Below are 24,875 nucleotides of genomic sequence, written 5' to 3' on the forward strand. Positions count from 1 at the left end.
TATGAACATCTTGGTTACAATTCTCATATCTCCAAAACTAGCGGGAAGTAATGTTCCTGTAATGAGGAAAACAGGAATGATCAGATACTGCCTAAATTGGCAGATACGAGATTTCTTGTGACTGTGCTAATGTGTAATTCATTTATGCAAACTTAATGTCCATTAACATTTCTTGTAGAGCTCCATTAGCTTTAATAATACATTAGCACCTTTGTGAGGCTTGATCAAATACTTAACAGGGAAGAGCAAAAAATCCCATCTGCCCTGTTCTGCAGAGGGACTGGAACCTCTCCGGGTTGAAGGGGCATCAGACAACCTTGAGGCTTCCTTTCAGAAGCAAGGAAGGATTTCCTCTGAAATCATGATGGTTTGGTGGCATAGAAGAGGGCAGCTGTTTTTTAAAAAAAAAAAAAAAAAAAAAAAAGAAAAAAGTATTTTTTCTCTTCTTCCTCAGATAAATCCCTCCTTGGTCAATTTGGTTTGCAGCCTTAGGGGCTTCCCTGTGCAATGCAGGCAAAGCACCCCTAAAGCACAGTTCTTTGGGTGTCTTACAGACACCTGCAGCCTTCAGCTCCCACACTGGGGGTCCTGCTGCATCCCCTGCACAGGTTTCTGCCTTTAGCGCCGATTTTTATCATCCCCTTGGGCTGTTCCAGAGCTGTCTGGGGAAATGAGGCCTGGAGCCTCCTCAGAAGGGAACAGAGATGAGCAGGGTGTTCAGACGGTTTGGTTTTATGTTCTGAATCACACTCTGAGCCTGTTCAAAGCAATTATGTTCAGATATTGGGAGCTGACCCCGTTAGCCCGGCCCGTTCCTGCCCTGGCAGCAGCAGATGCTGGAACAGCCCCAGCCCAGGAAGGTGTCACAGCCGTGACCTCGCGGCTCCCGGCAATTAACGGCTCTGGGACCCACCGTGCTGGAGCACAGCCAGACACCTGCATCTCATACCTGCCGAGGGGCCCAACTTGAAGAAGAGGCAGTTTCAGAGCAAACTCTTACCCTTGAGCTTTTCCTGGCTCAAGATGATGATGCGCAAGCCAGTGGGAGAGTGTGGCTGGAGGAGGAGCTTCTTGTTCTCGTGGACAGGCATCTCCATCAGTGTTCCCATGGAGCTGGGCTCAGCCCCTGAGAGAACTGGGGCTCCTACAACCAGGCCTGACTTATCCATTCTCAGCTGCTTTTTAGGTGTGGGATGTGCAGTCCAAGCAGAGGATGCTCCTCCAGCTGCTGTCCATGCCCTTCCACTGAGCAGGACGTTACCTTGCAGGCACCCAGCTGCCAGGTCTCTGCAGCAGTGCAGCTGGAATTCCTTGCTCATCCTGTGTGGATGTTGCTGCCTTTCTTGCAGCTGGAGTGGCATCACTCAGGTCAGTTAGCTGGGCTGTGTGTTCAGCTCTCTGCTCTGACATGCCCTCCCCACAAATCCTGCCTGCCCCCCCACAGGCACAGCAGATCCACCCCTTCAGAACATCAGCAGGGCACAGGAAAATGCTTTTCTCGGTAGACGTCGTATTTCTCTACACTTAATGTATCCAAGTGGAGCATGAAATGTGTTGGGGAAGAACAGGAGGATGATGGATGGAGCCTGCTCAGATAATGAGGTATTTTTTGTCTGACTAAATTTCAGAGTAGGGAGAGATTTTTTTTTTTAAGGTGCAACTCAAAAGTTGTGGGGTTTATTTTCCAAGAAAAAAACAGAAAACAGCAGTGCTGGGTATTAACTCACCCTACTCATTGACTAAGCCATTTCTTGCCTATCTCCCATGCCACAGCCTGGCCTGTGGTGAAGTTAAGGATAAATGTTTCCACGTGGATGTAGGGTGTGTTATTGTTAAGAAGGCTCTGCAAACATGCACCATAATGTGCATGAAACCCTCCTGGTAACGCTCCTCAAAAGAGAACAGGGTGTGACCAAGGCTGGTGTGTATTTGCAGTGGCCATAACACTTCCATGCCTGATGAACAGCCACAGCCCTGTGGCACTGGTGTGGAAACATCCCCAGTTCTGGCTGCAGTCACTCTTTTTGTGGCTCAGATCTGTCAGTGAGCGATGGGAGACCAGTGTGTTGGGTGTAATTTTAGAAAGGAAATGAAGCAACAAAATGCATTAAAATATCATTAAGGAATTGAATGGAACCAGATATTCTGGGAGAGTTGAGCCCTTGCAGTGCGTTTCCTTCTCTCATTACGTGGTGCTGGAAGTGAGTGTCAAAGCCTTGATTTGGCCTTTTCTCTGGGTTGGCTTTTTGTGCTTTTCTGAAGTTATAATTAATCATGCATTCATTTTTATAATATTTACACACATACTTTTAAAGTCTGCCCTGATGGAGTCTGTTACAGCCTCTGCTGTTGCAATGGAAGAACTTTTTGTGCCCAATTATGTTTAAAATCGGCCGCATACATTTGCTGCCTCATCTCCAGTAATCCTTACATTTCCATCCAGAGCAAATATTAATTGCGTAGTATGCAGTGAAGTGATTAACATCAATGTAATTTATCATCTGGAGATCGCTAAAAGTGAATAAATGAGTTGTTTTGTTCGGTGAGGTGTTGACCCCTTCAGAAAACTTTGATTTAAAGCTACTTTTTTTTTTTTTCTCTTAGTGAATATGAAAAGCACCACAATCAGCCGAGTGTTCAGTTATTTGATTTTCTGGGGCATTAGCCACTCTTGTTTGTGACATTTCCCAGTTGGGTGCTCGTTTGCGAGCTCATTAATAAGGTTTTCTCGGAGGAATGTTGTTGGGAGCGTGGAGCGTGTGGGGCGGACAGGGCTCTGCCATTCGCAGGCATTAAGCAGCAGCATGTGCTTAAATATTTCAAAGAGAAGTGTTTATCCCCAAAATGCCTGTCGGGCTCTGGCATTCCTTTTCCCGCGACAAGCAAAGCGATTAAATTGCTTTTGTTGAGGGTGAATTTTGCGGAGTCGTGTTTGGGGCTGACAGGCTCTTCCAGACAAGTTGTGACCTGCCAGTCCTGCGCTCGTTCCTTATTTTAAACACGGGATCTATTTATTGAATAGATTTCTGTATTTTGGCTGAAAATCAGCAGTGCAGCCTCTCGTCCTTGTCAGAGGTGAGGAGCAGGCAGGGGATTGCCGGGCTGGGCTGGCTCTGACGCAGGGCGCATTCCTGATGAGCATCCCCGCTGGAATTTGGAATAGAGGTGGCCGTCGTGTTTACACCTGCAGATCAGTCTTAACTTTGCTGATTTCTTTTAGCATTGAAGACCACATTCCTCCTGCTCTGCCCCGGGTGAGGTCAGAGACTTACAGAAGTCAGGTTTTTGAGTAGCTCCCTTGGGCACAGAACAGAGCAGGGATGAGGAGCTGGACAAAGCAGTGCCCACCTGAAGGGAGATGTGTAAAGCATTATCTGGGAAATGCTGGGGCTGGAATTACCTCCAGTGGGCAGGAACACGGCTTGGCCTGTGGATGGTGCTCCCAGGGATGCCATCTGGCACCGGGTTTGCCAAGAGGCGCGTCAGCAATTCGTACATGGATCAGAAAACATATTTTAAAGTTGGACCCGGCACCTCATCTCTCAGTGCAGGCCAGAGCCTGTTCCTCTGAATCCCTGACAGAGTCCTTGTTGCAGGTTTCTCTGTTGGCCAGGGTCTGGCACTGCTGAAGACACTGTGTGCTGGTTTCCCAAAGCAGCACTTGGGGAGAAGCCTTTTTTTGGCTGTGTTCAGCCTCAGCAGGGAGCATATTGTCTGGTGGTCAGCGAGGGTCCCGTGGCTGTGCCAGCCGGAGCACCGTGGTACCCCAGGCACACGAGGAGCCAGCTTTGCCAAATCCTCCTGCTGCCAGGCTTGGGGGCGGTGAGCTCTCCTACCTACAAGATCGTGGGTTGGCCTGATGAAAGGAAACGGGTGGAAATAATAGGCTTAGGCTTTTGTAAGGGCCCAAACTCAGTGTAACATTTTATCTCGGCTGATTAATGACATCTAAGCATTATCGATGAAGCACATGTTTAAATGGATTAAGAAATCACTAACTGGCAGATCTCAAAGGATAGTCATTAGGGAGTAATCAGCAGTGCTGGTATTTTTAGAGGGAACTCAGGGGCCTGGGTGCTTGGCCTGATGCTGTTCAGTTGAAGTATTTGAAGTTCTTAAAAAGTCGCTGTTAATAATCTTTGCTGATGGTGCAGAAATGGGGTGAGCAGCTAAAAACGGAAGAACTGGGACAAATGCAGAATAACTGGAGTGGTTTGGTAAATTCCCGACCACGGAGCTTGAAAGCTGTGAAAGGCAGTAGGTGCAGCCTGGGGTGGCCAGTGGCATCCTGAGGGGAGAAGGAGGATTTTGGGGTGCATGGTCCCTCTGGGGGGTGTTGCATTCCCCAGTGGTCCCCGATGCTCAGGCACACACACCTCTCCTGTTGTGCAAGAAATCTCATCAAATGCAGAAAGGCTTTGTAATAAGTTTTTCAAATTGGTTGCTGCTACAGCGTAACCTTTAGATGACTGGTATTTAACCTTGTATATCACTCTGAGCTTTTGAATGAATTTAGTTTAATAAAGGTGCCTTATTAAATTACGAGGCTGTTTTTTTTAAGCCGCTAGAAAGAGGCGTAGTAGGAAATAGCTGTGAGTTGTTGGGTCTAATTGGCTGCCGTGGAGCACACAGGGGCTTGGGTGCATAGATGCAAGTGTTTATTTTTATGTAGTAATCCAGTGGTGTGGTGTGATGAAGTTCCAAGTTGAAGATTTCGGGCTGCTGGAATGCACTTGGTGGTAAAAACTGCCACTTCTTACCTTGCATCCTGTGTCACAACCCGAGACAGTCGTCGCCCCACGTTATACAGCCACAGATGTTGCTGCTGGAACGGGGCCCTTTTAACAGAGCGGTGGCAAACGGCTGGTCCAGGCTTTGGAACCGTCAGGGCTCTGCCCGTGTGCGCTGTAAATGTCACAGCCCCGCGCAGGAGCCGGGCTGGGGGTCCCACAGCGCTCGGCATTTCACAGAGCTGCTCTCCGAGTCCATAATCCGAGGGAAATACACTCGCTTCGTGCGAGGCAGGGTGTGAGCAGTGGAAGTAGAATTTAAGACTGTCGAAAGGCACGTCCTTAAACAAAGGGAAGAAAGACACCACCACCCCTCCAGATTGGTGGGTGAAATTTCTTTTTTTTGCATGCAATGAGCCTAATGCCAGCTGGTCCTCCAGAGTGCCCACCCATCCCTCTGAGTCCTTCAGGCTTGGGAAATGTTTTCCTAAGTGCCTGCTGTAATTCCTGCTGTGCTGGCAAGTCCCTACTCGGGAGAGACGTTTGCTGTGATAACTGTTGGGAAGCTCTTGGCTTCACCAGTGTGGGTACATGTGCTGACAGACGCAGATTTCTGTTACAAGTGACACCTTGATGTTGCCCAGATCCAAATGGGACAGGTCCACATCGCTGCCACTGTTGGTTTAATGAAGCCTCTGGGGCTGGAAAGTGGCAGTGGAAGGGCTCACCTGGCTTGGTGGGAGCTCACAGAGTTGGCAGTTCCTTCTTCATACAGCAAGGAGTACAGTGTATTCCTCCTGATTTCCATAAGTAATTGTCAGTGGTAAACAACTCATTAGAAATACTAAAACTTAGCTAATGGAAAGGGGATGGGAGCAGCAGGAGAGGCAAACGGCAAAGGCAAGCACAGAGCTTCCTCACTGCATTCCCTGTGTGCTGGGTAAACTGGGAGGTTTCCTGCTCCTTCCACAGCATGACTATAACAGTATCCGTGCTCCTGGCATGGGCTGGTGGTGCTGCCGCAAAGCACATCGTGAGAGGGGAGCAGATGGCCGGGGGTGGGAATTGTGGACGGGAGTGGCTGAGCCCGAGTGCAGCGCTGGGGATGCGGCGGGTGATTTACCGGCTGCGGAAGGCTGGGCTGGACTCGTCCTCCCGTGCTCCTTGTGCAGTGCTGCTGCCACATCCCTGCCAGGGCTGGAGCACACTTTCCAGCACGCCAAGGCTGCCCTGTTTCCCATGGGATTGGGACTTGGCCTCGGGGCTGGTGACACCCCCCCAGCCCGCAGGGACACCCCAGTTCCAGAGCTGCGAGGAGCATCTGTAACGGGGATTAGTTGATGAAATGTTGTGGTGGAGTCATCTCGGGAGAGGATTTACTCATGTAGCTTATTCCATTACTGAAAATTATGAGAGTTTAAATTGGTTAAATCCTGACACGCAGGGTTTTTTTCCTAATCTCTATTATTCCATAGGAGGCATGTTAATGAGTTAAACACAGTTAATAAAATGCAGCCAGCCAATATTTTGGGTAGCAGTTACTCTCAAAGGAAATAGAAACATTTAAATGGTTTCAACCTTTATGCATACTGATTTTTTGCCTTCCTTTGTTCCTTACAGTTGAGTAAATTCCTGAAAAATATCTATGGCTTAATGGCACTTGTAGCCTTGAATTGATTTCCTGCGCTGATAACGTTTTAGCTACAGCTCAGATTGCGTTTTTAATCTCTGTTTCAGTTGTGGGAGGTAATGAATTTTTTAATTGTGGACTCTAGGTTTGCGGTTTGGCTCTTTTCTTTTTCCTGCAGGGTCTTACTCTAAAGTGTTTTTGAATTGGCTCCCTAACTATCCATGCTTTAATTCTCTGTTTGTTGTAGGATTTAGAGGAGCTTCGTCTGGACAAAATACAACATCCTGTTGTTTACACAAAGGCAGCAGTGGCTGTGGCTCTGTTTGTGTATCTAACAAGCATCTCTTGTCCAGCCCAGCGTATTCACACCCGTGGGCTCCGGGTGCTGTGGTGCCAGAACCGCCCATACACCACAAAACCTGTCAGTTCCGGGCACCGCTTCACCTCAGTGTGAAGGCAAACGAGTTCCTTTTAGCTTGAGCGAGTTCACAGATAAAGTGTGCAGCAAAATGTCTTTCCTGGGAAGTGCCGTGGTGCGATCCGAGGCGCCGCCAGCTTCACCTTCTCCTGCTGCGGGCACAGAGCGGGCGAGGGGGAGCGGCGGCGGCCCCGGCGTGACCGAGGGCTCACAGAGCGATGTTTTGTGTCCTGCAGATAAGCCTCAAGTGCGGGTTTCTCAGAATTACCCCTTGCAAGGCCTGACGAGAGAAGGGGAGCCGCTGGAGCTGACATGCACAGCCTTTGGAAAGCCACAGTAAGTTGGACCCTTCCCCGGGATGGTGCGGGGTGGCCGGCGATGACGGGGCGTCATCATCCCCGCTGTTGCCATTCTCTGCTGCAAAGACAATGTCCCAGAGTGAAGGAGAGACACTTCCTGCACCTGAGCATCTGCTGTGTGCTAAAGACATCTGGGTTTATTTGCATTTATCCCTGTGTACCTAATGGCCAAGGGATTTCCAATGGAAGAGCTCCTAGGAGAGCTCTTCCCGGCCACTGCACAGCAGCCCTCCAGTGCAGAAGGGAAAGGCTCCCAACTGGACACCTCTTCCCCCAGGGAATGGCTTGGGTGGCATTAATCTGCAATTAATCTTGGGTTCAGTTAATCTGCAAAAGCGAGGTCAGAGGCTGCTGCTGAGGCCCGTGGAGGTCACCACAGCACTGAGCCCTTGGGGAAGTGGGATGGATCCTCAGGTAAGGCAGTCCGTCCTTCTGCTTGTACTGACTGTGTGATGGTTTTCCTCCCTTTTGGTGCCCTGTGTGGTTTTTATGGAATTCAAGTTTTATTCTCTCTCCTCTTCTTGCCAAGCCCTTGAGGCTTTCTTAGACAGTTGAAGAAATTCATGCATTAGAAAAATCCTGGCAAGGGAGGGTAGATTTTCTCCCACACTTTCATTGCTGTTCTAATTTAAGTTTTGTCGGCTTTATTTTTTTTAAAATACTTTCTCTTCCACTTGGATTTATGGCTGTCAATTATTTACTATCCTTCTTTATTTTCATCATGTCCATAAGATCTCTGCAAACATCCCTGGGATCTGTCAGTGCCTCCTTGGTAGCGTGCCCAGAGCTGGGGCATCACAATGGGCATAGGGAGCTGGACCCCACCCAGCTCGGCCACACAGGCAGGGTGAGCGCCCAGCACCGAGGAGGCTCAGGCTGCCCTCATCCTCCCTGGTAGCCTACCTCCCCTCCCACAGTATTTTCTTGATTCCCACTTCCCAGTTTCTTCTGTTTGGCACAAGGCCACTTCCTTCCCTGTCCATCAGAGACTGGCACGTCCCTGCTGAATTCCATTTAATAGCTATTCCCTGCTCAGAGCCTGCCAAGCCCCTTTGCATTCCTGCTCCCGTGGGTACCTGCAGTGCCTCCCATTTGCTATCAACTGGGAATCTCGTGAACAGGCTTCTCTACACTTTTTTCTTCCAGGCTATGAGTAAGACATTCCCATGTTAAATAGGACAGACACATCTCCCCGGCAGCCTCCACGGCACATTATGTGATGCTGGTGATGTGCTGGGAATTGGCTTCTCTAGGTCACTTCATCTGGGTCTCCCAAAGCTAAGAAAATATACAGTAAAATAATGGGCTGGGTTTAGCTTCATGTTTTTAAGACAAAGAGATTTAATGAAATCTTTTACAGAGGTTTCAGAGGAAGGGGGAGGTTTCTCCAGTTAAATAAAATAACTTCTCTGCAAAATTTGGCAACATTAGATGTTGGCGGAGGGAAGCTCAGGAAAAAAAGACCAGGGAGGAGAAATTTCTATTTGGCATTAACAGAGGTATTTTGTTAGATTAGACACAACCCCCCAAGACTATGACAAAAGAGGGAGGATGCTGAAATGGTCACTTGTGGGGCATCCAGGGAAACACAGCTCTGAGCAGGGGCTGCTGCATCGTGTACCAGCTGGGAAACCTGGGGACTCTGCAGTGCAAAGAGCCTTTTGAAATCCACAGCCAGGAGCATCCAAACCCTTCCCACCCATATTGAGGTTAAACTGCATTTGGGCTCTCTCGGGAGCCTCTGCTGCCCACACCATGGCTCGTGTGCCAATGGTGCAGCAGCAAAGAAGAAATTAGAATCACAGAATATTCTGAGTTGGAAAGAACCCACAAAGATCATGCAGTCCAGCTCTTAAGTGAATGGCCTGTACAGGGATCAGACTCACAACCTTGGCATTATTAGCACCATGGCTGGGATGTTGAAGCTTCAAGAGCTTCTGTGTCATGGGAGTCACCTACCCTTTGGACCCTGGGAAAAACCCAAGCTGTAGGATACCTTTGGCAGCATGAGGTCCCACTTGGCACCCTTGGAGCCAGGTGGGCTGAGAGATGTGCTGCAGGAAACTCCCCTTTAAGAGCTCACTGTTGAGTGGCCTGAAGGATGCTGGATTTTTCTTTCTGGGGAAGAGCTGATCTGTCCCCTTACTGCTGCTTAAAGACATAATAATAACAACTTTAAAAAAAAACCCACGAACCAAAAAGACCCCCCTCAAGCCCCTCAGCACTCGTGTTCTTTACCAGCTCTAACAAACGAGGCTCATTTCATTCCCTGAACAATGCAGGCCCACTGCTCACATGGGTTCCATCTGCCTGGGGGTGCAGGAAGGGGCTGCCAGGGGGGTTGGGGGAGAGGAGGAGGGCTGGGACTCCCCCGCTGGCGTTACCAGGTCCATCACAGCGCTCGTGGAAGGGTTCAAATGTGACAAAATGGTACTTGTTCTGCTGTCCAGCTCTGCCCTCAGAGCACCCCGTGGATGCACACAGTCTGTAGCCTCAGAGCTTTCAGGTTTGCTGAGTAAGCGAATGATTAACCACTAATGAACTTTCTTCCTGCTTGCATTAGTGTTTTCAGAAAATTTAAGGTCTGGATACAGTTTCCTGTTGGGTTAAAATAAATTTAAATTGAGGAAGCCCGACAGCATCTGGGCTTGAGTAGTGCAAAAAAGTATGTGTTGTTTCTTTACAGTTTTTCTTGGTTTGGGCTTTCTGTCTGTGGATGAACTATTGAAGATGCCATCTTGACCATAGGAAAATAGTAATGTGACTGTTTCTTTTTCTCCCTCCTCTGTAGGCCTACGGACATGAGGTGGTTAAGAGTAGATGATGAGATGCCTCAACACGTTGTAGTGTCTGGTTCAAACCTTCTCATTAGTAACCTAAACAAAACAGATAATGGTACATACCGCTGTGAGGCTTCCAACGCGGTGGGGAAATCACATGCGGATTACATGCTGTTTGTATACGGTACGTGAGAAAAACCACCGTTCTTCTAGACTCGTTTACACGTGATTGCAACATGCCCTGCTCGGAAAGCTGTGACAGAACTTAACGTTTGCTTGGTGCCAGGTTTGCAGGCAGCTCCTGACGCCCCGACGCTGTGCCGGGCTGGGGCAGGGCTGGGAACCCCCGGGGGTGCTGTGGGGGCTCAGAGCCTGTCCCGGCTCCGGGACCTCCCTCCTCTGGAGCCGCCCTCGGGGCTGGCCCTGGCACACCTCTGCTGTCAGGGAGAAGGAAAAGCCAGAGCAGGGGCATGGCAAGAGCTGTGCAGTTCTAGGACTTCTCCGATAATTCCTTGTCCTTTTGGTAATGCTTCCAGTGGCTTGAGCAATGGTCCAGAGGGTTCTGAGCCTTCCATTAGCAATTTAAATTACCGAGGAATCAGCCAGCGTTCCCAGACAATTACAAACCAGTAAATAAACTGGAAGAATGAGGTGCCTTAAGCCTGTCTGTGCAGCTGGGCAGCCACTAAAACATGCCTCAGCATCTTTTAAAGTGCTATTAAGTACCTGCTTTAATTCTTCAGTTCCTCTGCGTTACTTTGGCATTGCTGTAAACCTCGTGCTCCTGCCACGAGGCACTGCATGGAATGGAGATTCAGGAGGCACTCGCAGAGCAATTCCCTACTTTAATGATGAGCTGTTCCCTAGGCTACATATTTAAACTTTCTCTGTTAAGAGTGGTTGTGTGTGGCTGGGCTGAGCTCGTGGTGGGTGTTGGACTTCATGATCTTAAAGGTCTTTTCCAACCTGAACAATGCTACAGTTCCACTCAGATGGGACAGTAACTTTGAAGTTTGTTCTAAGCAGCAGCCACCTGAAGCTCTGCAGACCAGGCTCTCTAGTAGTTGTTCTGATCAAGTCAAACAGTAGAGAACCTCCCACACCTCTCCAAATGCCAGTTTTAAGCCCAGTCTTAAAAACTTGCCCAAAGACTTGAGATAATACCAAAGTGACAGCTTTCAGCTGACATAAAACTCACGTGCCACATCATACGGGTGGTTTTTCTGGTGTCTCTCACTCCACAGGACTCCAATTTACAAAATTAAGTCAGATATGCATTTATGATTGATAATTTGCGTGCTCACAATATATAAAAAAACCCCTTGTTTACATCAGTGTTTAAAGAAACAAGCAGTGTTGTAGGGAGGAAAGCAGTTGGAATAGGGCACAGGCAGTCCCCCGTGAGATGAAAGCCACAAAAGCTGCAGCCATAAAGCAGCTGTGGGGCAGGAGGTTTCCCTCCTTATGTGGTTCTACATACCCGTCCTAGGCCAAGGGAGGGCTGGATGAACCTCCCCAGGTTACTCACCTGGAGTTTAGAGCTTGTGGTAACTCTTGCATGTGGTAATTACTCTGCACTTTGGATGAGGTCAAGAATACACAGCACAGAACTTCCTCAGGGCTGCTCCCTCTTGGGATTAAATCCACGGGAGGAGACCCAAGACAGCATTACTTTGAAGGAGATGCAAGTTCCCAGGGGATGGAGACCTATGGGCTGTAGCTCAGGCTTCTGGCAGACGTGTTGGCTGCATAGGAGAGGGCTGCTCGTGGGCAGAGAAGGGTTTAGCTCTCCATCACCTCCGGTTCCTGCATGTTTGGGAGCATCCCGGTGGGATCTGGCACTCTGGACAGCATAAGGAATCCTTTTAACCCTTAATTTAAAAGGAAGAAATCTGAAGTGGGGGAGGGAGTGGTTGGGCTGTGGTCATCAGCTGAAGCCTCCTGGCACAGAGCCCAGCTCGAGCTGCTGCTGAGGGGAAGTTCAGCGTGCTGGTCTCACCCCACCCAGTGATGGAGCACCTATGCCTCCAGCCCTTGACTCCCTTCCCCACCTCCAGCAGCAAATTCCACAGAAGCACTGGGCTCTGTGTCTGTGCAGCCACGTCTCTCTGGGTGCTGTGTGAGTGTCAGGGGGAGGATGTGCCTCACCAGGGCCAGCTCTGGCCGCTCATCCATGCAGAGCTCCCCAGGTCACCTTAGTGTGGAACTGTGGAGTTACAGACACTCCACGCCCAGGGTGTCACAGAACAGGGTCTGGCACAGCTCCAGGAGGGTCAGGGTTCAGGTAGTCCTATTCCAAAGGGACACCTCTGCAGGTCAGTGATTTGAAATGCAAGCGGCTTCCAGCAGCCACTGCTGAGCTGTGCCCAACGCCTTCGCAGCTGCCCGCGTGGGGTGGGGATGTCTAAACACATCACACATGCTGAAGGCGTGTTTATGTCTAAAATTCATGCTTTTCTCCCTGTGGGCAGACACATTTGATAGAAACTTTCAGCACCATTAGCACACCAGCTTGTTATTTTGCTTTTATGGAGGAAGAGCCCGCGGCACAGCCTGTCCCGTGCCGGTGGGTGTGTGTCCAGGGGCTCTTCCCACTGTGCCTTAGCTGTGAGGATCCCCACCACTCCCGAGTTGCTGTATGGATCAGGAGCGAGTGAGAAGCGCCCTGCCATAAGCACAGGGGCTGGGGTCCTTGGGATGTAGGGAAGGACAGTGACAGCTCATAACACAGCAAGCTCTGAGGTGATGTTCCTTAACTTTCGGGAAGCTGGGTGAAATATAATAAAGAAGTAGCATATAATTAAAGTTCAGATATCTTAATTAGGGGATCTGAGAGAGCTCACTCGGAGATAAAAGAGTAGCAGATGTATTAGTGAGGAATAGTTGACGTGCTACGGAGGAAACCTAAAATCAAAAGCCCATGAAAGGTTTCATGCTCTATTATTGCCGAATGAATCCATAGTTCAAAGTCTTCCTGACTACTTAGCACATTCAGTTTGATCATCTAGGCATTGATACATATTTTTTCTTTTACATCTTCTCACATCTACCTTCTCCTGCCCGATAGTTTTGATGAGGATGTGCCCCTGTATGTAACATCAATACCACAAAGAGCAGCAGGGTTTGAATCTCAACAGGTCCGGTCCGTCTGAGAAATGGTCACAGAGAGAAACATCTCATTAACGATGCCCTAGTAGCAAAAACAAGAGTGTGCAACTGATATTGTCAGAAAAATATTGACTTTTTTTTAATTAAAAGACCTTGGTGGAATTCCTCATACCTGGACATAGATATTCAGTGATGATGTTGTCGTTTCTCTGCATTCGTTCCCATCTTTGAAGTAGTTTTTAACATCCTGCTGCCGTGTGTTCATAGAGGAAGAGCAGTGGGGTTCACGGCCCTGGGAAGACAGTGAGATCTGTTCATGTGCTGTTAATGTTTAGACTGTGAAGCACAGCAGGGCCCCTCACACAACCCTCCCACCTGAATTTGCAAATGTATCCGTAGACAACCACCAAAGCACCACCGTGTCTCTCCTTGTATGTGCAAACTGTTCTTTTTGTTGTGGAAAGCGTGCAGTTTATTTTCCTTATGCCTCTCCCATTCCATTTCTCTCTCTCATTGACTAATTTATGCTGGGTTTTATTTATTTTTTTTAGCACTGTAGAAGGCAGAAAGGGGGAGAGGTTGGGGCCAGGTTCTCCAGCCGGAGCAGGCGTGGGCACAGCTCCCAAGCACAGCGGTGTGGAGAATCTGCCCCCACTGTCCCTGCAGGTGGAGAATCTGACCCCCCTGTCCCCTGCAGCTGCCGGGCTCTCCCCCTGGGATTTAGCCAAGGAAAGGCCCCCAACCCCTGCCCTGCTTCTTAGCGTCCTTGTTTTCCTCTGATCACGATTGACCACTGTTGTGTTCTGCTTGTTTTTTTTCTTAATTTGCTTTTTTATTATTTTCCTTTTTATATTTTATCCAGATCCCCCCACAACTATCCCTCCTCCCACAACAACCACCACCACTACCACCACCATCCCTACCACCATCACAGGTACGGTACCTTCATAACCATTGGAAATGTCCTGAATGTTTATTGTCTTTTATGTATATAAGCAGAGCATGAAGCCTGGGGAAAAACAACAAACCATTGCAGTATTTTTCCCCCCTCAAACACGCCCATGGCACAGGCCCTGGTCTGGCAGCTCCACATGTCGGATGGTCCTTGCCGTGGGTGTTTCTGAAATGCGGGAATTGTCATGGCAGGAAGAGCAATTAATTCAGTTACCAGTATTAATTCAGTGGGTACTTCACATGCAGGATGCAAACAGCCTTAGAGCTCACTTAACATGGGCAGTCGTTTCAGCCTCCACCCCATCAGTATCAATTTCTGAGCAATTTATAGCAGAAAGTTTGATCTTCAGCAGTTTAATTCGCCTGATGTGACTCGAGATGTTTTTTCTCATGCCAGGGTGTTGGTCTCTCTCTGTGATAAGCCTCTCCCTCACTCTCCCAGAAAAGGGAATTCCACCAGTTGTTTTTATTGAGTGAGCGCCGTCCATTGGCCCCTTTTTGAGGAGCTGCCTTTCAGCTTGTGAGATTTTTCCCTGTCTTGCGAGAAAAGATGAATAAAAACAACCAGCAAGATCATGACACCTCTCTCTGACACATCCTCATACCTCCTCACCAGACCCGACTCCTCACTCATCAGGAAAACCTTTCTGATTTATTTGTAACCATTCACATTGTCATTTCTCTGACCTTTCCTATTCCAACCGCTGCTTTTGCTTTTTCTTGCTGCTTCTTGTGGGTTGTTTTGGTTTGGGTTTTTTTTTTTGAGGCAGAGGTGACAAACGGCAGGTGAGGATGGACCATTGAATAGCTAATGGCACAACGTTTACTGTTGCTGTAAACCATCCCCTGTGTAAATGCCTTCACGTTTTATTTGCTTTTATGACACCGCTCAGCTGACTCTCACCGTCCTGCCCGGGGCGTTCTGTGGCTTCTTTCCTTTCGAGGTTTTTTGCACCCAGGGCGGGCCCCGCAGGCGAAGCCTCTCTCCCAACGTGCCTTAACACGCGCCGGCATCAACCATCGCTCTGCCAGACCTCGCCACGCTCTGCTTCCTCCCTGCAGGTGCTTACCCAGCTCCAGGCACCCCACTTTGGATGCTTGGGACGCTCTGCCGTGAACCACCCTCCTGTTTTCCGTGGTTTTAATTTCTAGACTTTAACCAGCTTTCGTTTCAGAGGAGGTTGGAGCTTTCTCAGAGCCTCCCTAAGAGCCCTTTGCAGAGAAGCTCGGCCCGTGTGTCTCCACACGCTGCTCGTGGATGTGTACACAAGTTTCTTTGGTCTGACGGTAATTGCTCGTGCTTTCAGTGAATTTTGGAAGGCTAAAAGGAACGGTGTGTCTTGATGCTTGGATAACCCCTTAAGTTAATCTCTGTGCCTGCAAAAGTTAACGACTGTCCTTTTCCTGGGAACTGGGTTGTTATCAGCCTGTGGTTTTAGGGATTGTTCCAGCACTGCCTTCCCAAGCCCACACTGTCCTCACCTGCCCTCACCTGCTGTGTCAGGCTTCCAAGTCACGGTTGGTTTTCACAACGAATAGTGGTTTGGTGATTTGCTCTCGTGCTGCAAGTGCTGCAGCTGGTCTGTGGATGTTCAGTAGGGCTCTCCTCTGCGGTAGTTTTCCAGGTCTTTCTTATTGCAAATGAGAAGGGGAGGGTGGTGGCGGTTCTTGCAGTTGGAAGTGGCTGTGTCATCAGCCTGACAGAGGTCCCCCGGGGTCAGGAGCGCGGGGCTGTCCGACGTCATTCTCTCACCTTTGTTTGCAGTGGTGGAGGATCTCAGACTCTGTTGGCAGAACCCAGTGTGTCTCCATCGCCTCCTTGATGCCTTTCTATTTTGGCTCTGAACTGCTGAGGAGGCTGGAAATGTAATGAAAATGTGATATTGCTCCCTGATTCCAGCAGTTCCTGCTTGCGATATGCCGGAAGAAGATTAATGCTGATAAGAGAAGTTTTTTTTTTTCTTCCCTGTCACTGAATCTTCTTGATGTGTGTCTTCCCATCCTCTACCTGTGAGTTCAGTATGCTTTTCTCACACAGAGCAGCCAACACTTCACCTCCCTCCATCATGCAGAGATGTGTATGTGTGTCTTCTCCAGCCAGCACCCAGGCAGAGCGGAGTGGCACCGACTTCTGCCCTTCAGTAGTTAAGAGACTTCATAGCTGGAAAAAATGAGGTCAAATTAACATAATCTCTAGAATTACATAGCAGAGTAGTGTCAGAACACTTTTTAAAGCCTCAGGAGACAGCTGATACCTTAATTCCCATCCTCACCCAAACACTGCACTGTTCTTCCTGTGTGACAGAGGAGCAGTGGGAGCCAACAGGATGTTCCCTGAACCACTGGCAATCCAGGCATATGGGGCCAGCCTGGTGGAATCTGATTCTTAGGATAAGGGGGGGCATGAAATCTATTTTATTTTACCTTTTTCCCCCCTAGTTCTAGTAAAATCCTGACCCAGTTCATGTCCCCTGAAGCCATGGAGTAGTTCTGAAAAGCAGCAGTCTTGCTTTAATTTAGTAAAACAGGGAGAGACTGCACTGAAGCAGTTTCTAGCAAGTGCCCATAGAAAATTCTGCCCTTGGAAGTTGTCCTTTTGATTTATTGGTGCAGGGAGGTTCTGGGGGAGCTCTTGGAAAGCTGACCTGATGCTTTCTTCAGCGAAGGACAAGCTGAGCAGTGGTGAAGTTTCCAAACACTGCGACCTTTAGAGCTTTCCCTCTGTCACTTCAGTGTAGGTGCTTGAAAAGATTTTCTGCATGACAGCTTGATCTTTTCCATGTATCCTCCAGTGCCATTGATATTCCGGCCATCCTTTGGTGTTTCAGCCGTTATCACTGCTGAGCCCTTTTTTATCAGTTCAAATTGTCCTTGTGGCTTTCTTCATTAAGATGTACAATACGATACAGCAGAGCAAACGGCATCATTTGAATTACCCTGGAGTCGCTCCTTGAAATGCTGGGCTTGGACAGCTGTTGTTTCCTGGGAGATAAAGGTCCTTAATCACAGCCCAGTCCTCATCTCGGAGCACAGCACGGAGCATTTGCCTTTCCCAGCCCCCTCGCTGCCTCCTGGCCCACCTGGCACATCGACCTCCAGGGATCCAGGGCACCATTTGCAGGTGCAGATTTGCATTTCCCGTGCTTTCTCCGCAGGTGGATCACACAGGTGTCTTGGCAGCACTTTTGGTGGAGACCTGGGGGTGTGACACGTGTGCAGGTTGCCAGTGTTTCCAGCCGTGCAGCGGGTGCTGCTGACCCTGCAAAGCCCCTGCTCTCCATCCTTTGCAGCAGCATTAGCAACAAGCTGGGGGCTCCCAGTGTCCTTCCTGGAATGTCAGGTTAGAGTGTATCTTAAACCCCACTGATCCCTTGGAGTAGTGTGTGTTTATGTCTTTCAGGGGGCCGTAACATTGTGGGCAGTGGTTTTAGCTTGAAAATTCCCAGAGATGCTCCAGTCTCTCCAGTGAACACATCTGGAAAGCACCAAGCCTGTGCTGTGTAAGCACTCTGAGTTCCTTCCTGAGGCTGAGCATTTGTACAAGCAGCAGCAAGCTCTGTTTGGTTTGGAGGTGTGCAGGAGCCAGCGAGCTGGGAATTGATGCTGAGTTGGGATATCAGCTCTTAAGCTTGGTCCTTGTGAGAGTGCTGCAGGTGGGGACATGGAATTTAATTGTAAAAGAGAAACACATTTGCTCCCCAGTCAGATCAGAGATGGATGATGGTGGTCAGCTTCAGCCTGGTGGTCTGGACTCTTCCAGAGTCTGCAGTGCCCACCCTGCAAACAGGGAGATGAGCACATGGGCAGGAGCTGCCAGGGCTCCCAGTTTGCTGTCAGCTTTCCTGGTCTGCTGTCGGGTTGTGACATGTTCAGGTGCTTGATACCACCGTGCAGGGACGCAGCCCAGGGATTTGTTCCCCCAAATTATTTATTATTTAACTTTCACTTTACGTTGAAGCTTCTGCCTGTCCCTGGTAAAATGTCAAGTTCATTTAAAGATGATTCTCTGCTCTTCTGACATTTTCATCCAGAATGTGCCCGCATTAAAGGGGCTAAAGGCAGAGCTGACAGGTCTGGGACAGGAAATAAAAGGAAATAAAATTCAGTCTTTTGGGGCCCACATCCAGCTAGTAGTAGACAGGTACTGTCATACCTGGCCTTACCCGCAGTGACACAGCATAAGCAGTGCCCAAACCATCATCTTGCTTGGCACAAGCGTGAGACTGAGGCTTGTGCAAGCCTGGGATTGAAATCAAACCAAAATCTAGCCAAATCTGTATGGAGAAACATGCAGAAGCGTGGCCGGAGCCACAGCGCTCATTTCAGACTGCTTTTGTTGTGATCACACACCGTCCGTGCAGATCGTGATGATTTCTGTGGAACATCTGCTCTGCAAATCAAGCTGTCTCCAGGGCACGTTGCAGCCCCGAGCTGGGGGGGCTTTGGAATGCAAAGGTTGTCCCCGTCCATCCTTCTGAGGAGCACGTGGTGAGGGAGAGGGTGGACGTGGTGTGGGATGTGATGTCTCTGCTGGTGTCCCGCAGGAGTTCCATGGGAACTCCAGGAAGGGGTTTGTAGGGCTTTTCACTCTCCCCGGGGACCTGAACTAAAGCAGGAATCCCATTTGCAGCACTGCAGGCTGGTCCCTCAGGCTGCTGCGAAGACAGCAACGTGCAGGAATTCAAACTCACCCTGGTCAGCACATGTGAAGTAGTCTGGAAAATCGGGAAGAATAAGAGTTCCACGCGTCAGGGATCAGATTGGCTTTTGGTTTCAGTTCAGAAAGCAATTTAAAAAGCAATATATTGAGTAGATATCTACACTTGCTAAAGCCTTTTTAAATTTAAAAGGCAGCAGCGTGTTTTTGCTGTTATTTTGTGGATGTGCTGCTGTAATTCTCAGTGTGCTCCTCAGCACCAAATGCCTCCGCAAGGCTGCAGCACTGCAGCTCCAGCATTCAACTGGGGGAATTTAATTTTGCTGCTGGGCTTTTAATATTCCTCCATCGTGCTGTTTCTGTTTGAGGCTGTGGACTAATTATGGCCGGGTTTAAAGGGCCCGGTCTGTCACGCTCTGCAAACAGTTTGAAGTTGGAGAGAATCCATTTGAGAAAATGAGGAGGCTCAGCGATGGAGCTTGTAACTGAGGGAAATATTGCCCAGATTGCCTCCACACAGTGATTTTATAAGTATGTGTGTGTGCTTGTGTAGCTGCCTGATGAGGTGGTGAGTGCCTGGAGCGTGGGTGTCGTCCGAGTTGTCTTTGCTGGCAGATTCCACCGTCGTGTCGCAGGACGATGTGTGTTGGTGTCTTCATTCATCGTGGGCAGTGCTAAACAGAAATCCCAATACAGTGAAATTTGCAGCTTTGGAGGGGCCGGTGGTTCTTCCCTTGGGTACCCTCTGTAGCTATAAAGTAGGCCTCTGGGGAGCTTGTGTACACGGAGATTTTGGAAGGCCATGGCATTGTGTGGCTTCTCCCCAAACAGCACATTTTGTTCTCTTCTTGATTGGTGTCAGGAAGAGAAGGTTTGCTCTTAAGATAGAATGTCTCCTGTAGAGCTGAGTCTCTTTAGTTATGTGCTTTCTACGTCCTGGCTTTGCCACACCTGGTAAACCAGCCCGTTCTTCATCACCGAGTTTCCATATTAAATTACAGACATTAGCCTGGGGTGATCGTGTGGCTGCTCTGCACACTGATGGCAAGGGACTAGAACTGTGCTTTTTGGTGATGGCAAAGCCTTTCCTTGGCTTTATTCAACATTGGTTAGGTCAGGAATGTCTGAAAGACTTCTTGTTGGTCAGTATTTGAGGAGAACAGATGTTTTTTGTTATAGGACATGGGGCAGAGGGCTGGTCCCTGGGGTGCTGTCTGCCTGCTCTGGCATGGAAGAGTGGCTGTTCTTGAAAGCAAAGGAGAAGCTGATGGCTCATACCTGGGATTCAGGAAAGCACGTTCAGAGTTAGCCAGTCCAGTTTAAAGTTAGGGGTTGTCCGAGCAGCAGCACTGTAGGGCCAGAATGTTCCTTCCTGGGTGAGGAGGGACAGCAGTGGGGCTGGGACACACATGGATTTACAGGAGTGCACTGGTTTGGTACCAAAGCACCAGTGACAGTTTTCCTCTCCTTTGCCACACCACTGCAGTAGTGTGCCTGTGTTGGGGCGTTCCTCTCTTTAATACAAGATTATTCCCCTTCGGAACACTGGTGTGTGCAGTCCTTCTGCTCAAAGAAGACTCTGGGATTGAACAGGACTCCCTGAAAGCTCACTCTAAACTTTAACCGGTCTGTGTTTCCTATTGCAACCATCCAAACCATTTGCTAATCATAACTTTGTCATTCCAGCTGCAGCCAACATGTTGTTTGACTTGGATATTTGTTCGCACTTACAACCGCTTGAGAACTTTATTTTGTGCAACCTGTTGGTCTCTGTCCCCGGACAGGGAAGCGAGATGCACTGTCCAGTTTGCACTGTTTCTTGACTAATATCTCTTCCAGCACGTCAATACAAGTTGGCTTCCAGCAGATTCTCTATTTAATGTAAAAGCTGATGTAACTTTTTTTTGTTTCAGGAAGACAGTAAATTGAGACTATTTATAGATGCCATCTCAGGAATTAATACTCAGTTTTACCCCTTCTGAACAACAACTTCCCCCCCCACCTCCACCACCATTTCCCCCTCCACCATTTGCTTGGTTAAAAGGAGGCATCATTTGGGGATTGCTGCCCAAAACCAAAGCAAAGCCCTGCTCTTGGTCTCCTCATGACTTTGGAAGGGTTCCCTTGCAGCCCCCAGAGCTCCTGCAGGAGAACAAGGGCCAGTCTCTTAGAGGGTGCCTCAGATTTGGTTGCCAAGATGAGAACAGTCTCTGTTGGCAGTGAAAACAGGCTAATGATGGCTTGATAATCTCTTATGCAAATCTTGGTGCAGTTTGTTAAACTGTGCAGGGTTTATTTGTTTTGCTTCCATAATTAAAGCATGTAGACCTTGTATCTGTAAGTATTGTGTATTCCTTGTATGATTCCTGTCTTTGCTGCTGCTTCAGAAATTCAGCCCTGAGCTGTCCTCAGCTAAATTGCCAAGGAACGGGTCCTCCTTTTTCCACTGCTGCCTCTGCCCGTGCAGGGAGCCCGTCCCCGGGTTCTCTGCCAGCATGTCACTGAGGGGAAACGCCGCTGTGAATTGTCTGTCGTTGCTACAAAACCCAAGCTCTGGGCTGCTGTGCAGGGGTGCTCAGTGGAGCCTTCTCTGTGCTCACTCACACGGTTTTACTCACTCAAACACTGCACCGAACCCGGGCAGGTTGGGCCAAGCCTGGCCTGTGCTGTTGGCTCCAGGGATGTCCGTGACACGGTCTGAGGAGCCAGCCCACTCTAGCCAATGACCCCAGCTCCAACAGCTAAATAAGCCAGTGAATTTTGGTAACATGGATAAATATAATTTAGACCTATTGGTGTGGAGGAAATAACTGTCAGGAAAAGACTGCAGACTCAAGTCAGTCTTAAAAGCTGCCTGTTGCAAACACCTCGAAGAGACAAAGCATCTCTCCATCAGGAAGGCAGCAGCCCTCAAGAAATTCCCAGTGGGATTTAGCCTGAATGGAATAGAGTCAGCTTCAGACTAATGGCCAAGAAAACTTCAGGATATTTTAATTAGCTGTAGCTGTTAACCAGGTACCTGCTGCAGCAGGGGGACTGGTAACCTTTGTCTGCAATTGCCAGTTCTAGAACATTTTTTGTTGGAAGAATGGTGCATCATGCAGGTGGTGGCTGGGAAGGAGGAGGAGAGGGGGGAGCAGACCATTCCCCAGCCACGGGCCCTCTGGTGCGGGCAGTGTTTGAGTGAGTAACAGCGACGTGTCGAGCCTCGGCTCCTCGTCCTGCTCTGGAGCTTCTGTTTTGTCCCCGCCAACTAAAGCGTTGGTGTCAGTGTTCTCCCCTGTCTCCTGTTCCCCTGACTTTGCAACCACCAGTAATTGTTCTGGCAAGATCCTGGAAAAAGAGAAAAATTTACTGTTTTCCTCAGGCTCATAGCTTTTGAACTGGAGGCATGTCTTCTAAACAGTGCAACTCACTTCAAATGCTTTTTGCCTTTCATTTTATTATTGCTTGTCACGCAATGTTCTTTGAAAGCTTGCTCATATATTATCTGTTCCATTTTTTCCATTTTCCCTTTTTTTGCATGCTGTTCCTCCTGTTTCTTCCCTTCCTCCAATCCTCTGTTCCCGTGTGTAGACACAACGGCGACGACAGAACCGGCAGTTCACGGTTGGTATCACATTCCTGTTTATCTTATTTCTCAGCGCTGCTGAGTGGCAAGACAAGCCTGGGAAGGGGGAGCCAAAAAGGGAGCTGGAGTCTTCAAGGGAAAACCGTGTTTCAGGTGGACTCATCTCATAAATGCAACATGGGTTTTAAGGCTGGAAAGTCTTGTCTGCTCTTGTCATTTCTGCTGTGAGCTTCGCAGCCGGTCATCCTGTGCCAGGCAGGCCCCAAGCCCCATGGAAGTGAATCCAGGTCTGAGCAGTGCCAGGTGATTCTCCACCCATCGGCTGGGAGAATCACTTCACACGTGGGAGGTAAATCCGGCTTTTCAACATAGGAATTCAATTTTTTTTTATTTTTATTTTAAATTTTTGAGCATTTTTCTTGCATTCTGAGTTAGTTTTTAAGACAGGGCCTCCACTGGGTCTGCCGGTGTGGGGCAGCTTGGGGGGTTCTGGGATGCTCCACAGAGGAGCGCTCGCCTGGGAGGTCGGCAGTGAAGTTTGTGTTATTACACTGCAGAAGGAGATGGGGAAAACAAATAGCAACACTTTCCTCTCAGCATAGCAGTCTAGCAAAGTAACCCTTCTCGTCTGCTCGAGGCAGTCTAGCTAACAGCTTGACAGCTTCCCAAGCTTCCTCCGTTCCCCAGCGAGCCTACGTACGCGCTGCAAGCTGGAAGTTGAGCATCTCGTTTTTTGGCACGAGCTCACTTTTCAGCTAAAGAACCAAAACCTCTGACAATTTTTAATTGCAGCTAACCATGTTGGACCTTGCTATTTTAGTTTCTTTTAACTCTGATAAATTAACTGGGTTTTTTTTACTGACAGAAATCCATGGTGCAGTGTACCCAGTTTTCCTGCCTGCTCCCCTCAAGGTGTCGCTTGGATGGGGGCAGAGGTGGACTGAGTGAAGCAATGGTTCAGTAGTGATGCCCCATGTCAAGAGAGGGGGAGTTTGTCCTTCATGTCTCAAGTAACTTACCTACTTGGATGCATTTTCCCACTTAGGGTAAAGATGGGAAGCTTTCAGGCACACATGTGTTTTCTCTGCGTGACGACCTCCCTGTGTGTGTTAAATGTCCAGAGCCAATATTGGGAGGTTTGTGATTGATCCCTAAATTTGGGAAGGATCAGGCAGCCCCAGTGCCAGTATGATCTGACATCTTTTCTGGGTCTCTCAGTATTAGGAAAGGCTCAGTGTAGCCGTGCATTAGTCTCTGTGGTGAGGACAAGCCAGGCAGGCTCACTGGTGGCATGGGAGGCAGAACCCTTACCTCCTTTTTCCTTGTCCTGGGGAAGCCATAAAAAGCCTGTTTTTAACTTGAGGATGACCTCTGAACCTCCCCTTTCTGTGAGGGGGATCACTGCTAAGGAGGTGGTCAGCTGAAATGACAACCCATCCCAGTCAAACGAGCTGCTACAAACTTTCCTGCCTTAAAACCAGCCAGTTTGTCCTGAATTTTCCCACGCTTGCCCTCGTGGGGTGCTTTTCCGGTGAAGACTCTGGATTTCTTTCCAAGCTTGTGTTGCTGGAGTGTGTATGGAGTATACCAGGTGTTTCTGTATGTTGGCCATTTGTTCTTTCCGATGTCCAATGGGAGTGAGCATGTCTGTGAATGACTAGAAATGCATGGGCATGAATACAGCCAAATGGATTTTCTCCAAAAACAATTTTAAATGAATTGGGGGAAGAAAAAAAAAGAAAACAAAACAAAAAAGGCAAAACCAAAAACCAACCAAAAAAAAGAGATTGCTAGCAAAGAAAACAGAATGTAAGGCCAGTGTGGAGCCAGCACAATGTTTCAATTGGGGAAAGGGGGTTTGAGCCATTTAAAGTTTTGGAGTGTATCCTAGAGGACTGGGGGGAAGGAGTCCTGTATGTGTGTGCATGTCCCAGTGGTAGCCAAGGCCCTGCCATTCCCGTTTCCTCCCGGAATGGAGTTGACGGCAGCGATGCATGAGTGACCTAACGCACGAACATTGTTAACTCTTTTGTTGAAAAATGAGAGCTTAACTGTGAATTTTCTGATGCACTTTCTCCTTTCTCTGCACTGTTCATTGCCAGAGCTCCAATAACAGCATGGTCATGGCCGGCAGGAAGGCTTGTGCACCCCACGAAGCCGGGGTTTCCCAGCTTCAGCCCTCCTCCCTCTCAGTGTGCCCCTGTGGGGTCAGGGTGCCAGCGAGGCTGAAATCACAGGTCCCACTGTTTGAGCTGGAAAATGGGCAGAGCTTGGTGGAGCCGGGAGCATCTGCACCTCTCAGCTGGGGGAGAAAGCGCTTTTTCTGCCATGCCCTTTTGCTTCTCCTCCCCTGCCCCTCTCCCCACCAAAATAAACAGGCCAGTTTTTAATGTCCTGGCCGCTGTTGTCCCTCGGTGGGCGGGAGAGTTCAGACATCGTGAGGTGCTGCCCTTTGTGGAGCCCCTCAGGTGAGACGCCCAGCTCACGTTTTGCCCCCTACACAAGCAGGACGTCTCCAAGCAGCCATGACCTTGGACACGCTGAACATTTACCCACTTTTTCCCAAATTTTCCCCTTGTCCTGTTGTAAGCAGAGAGCTTTAAGAGCTCGGAGGGATCTCCCAGGATGCAGGCGCTGCCGGCACAGGGTATTGCACTTGCAGCCCTGT

At 49.0% G+C, this 24,875-nt stretch overlaps 1 protein-coding gene across 1 annotated transcript in view; it reads left to right on the plus strand.

Annotated features, from left to right (window-relative positions):
• CADM1 (cell adhesion molecule 1) overlaps positions 1 to 24,875 on the plus strand; it is a 51,662-nt gene that overhangs the window by 13,160 nt on the left and 13,627 nt on the right. Inside the window, exons 6-9 of the mRNA XM_018078646.1 lie at positions 7,015 to 7,114; positions 9,929 to 10,101; positions 13,888 to 13,959; positions 22,213 to 22,245. Of these exons, the coding sequence (XP_017934135.1) occupies positions 7,015 to 7,114; positions 9,929 to 10,101; positions 13,888 to 13,959; positions 22,213 to 22,245 (378 nt within the window). The remainder of the gene's footprint in view (positions 1 to 7,014; positions 7,115 to 9,928; positions 10,102 to 13,887; positions 13,960 to 22,212; positions 22,246 to 24,875) is intronic.

The sequence above is a fragment of the Manacus vitellinus genome, unplaced genomic scaffold (assembly GCF_001715985.3).
Source record: "Manacus vitellinus isolate BGI_N305 unplaced genomic scaffold, ASM171598v3 scaffold_41_pilon, whole genome shotgun sequence".
NCBI lineage: Eukaryota > Metazoa > Chordata > Aves > Passeriformes > Pipridae > Manacus > Manacus vitellinus.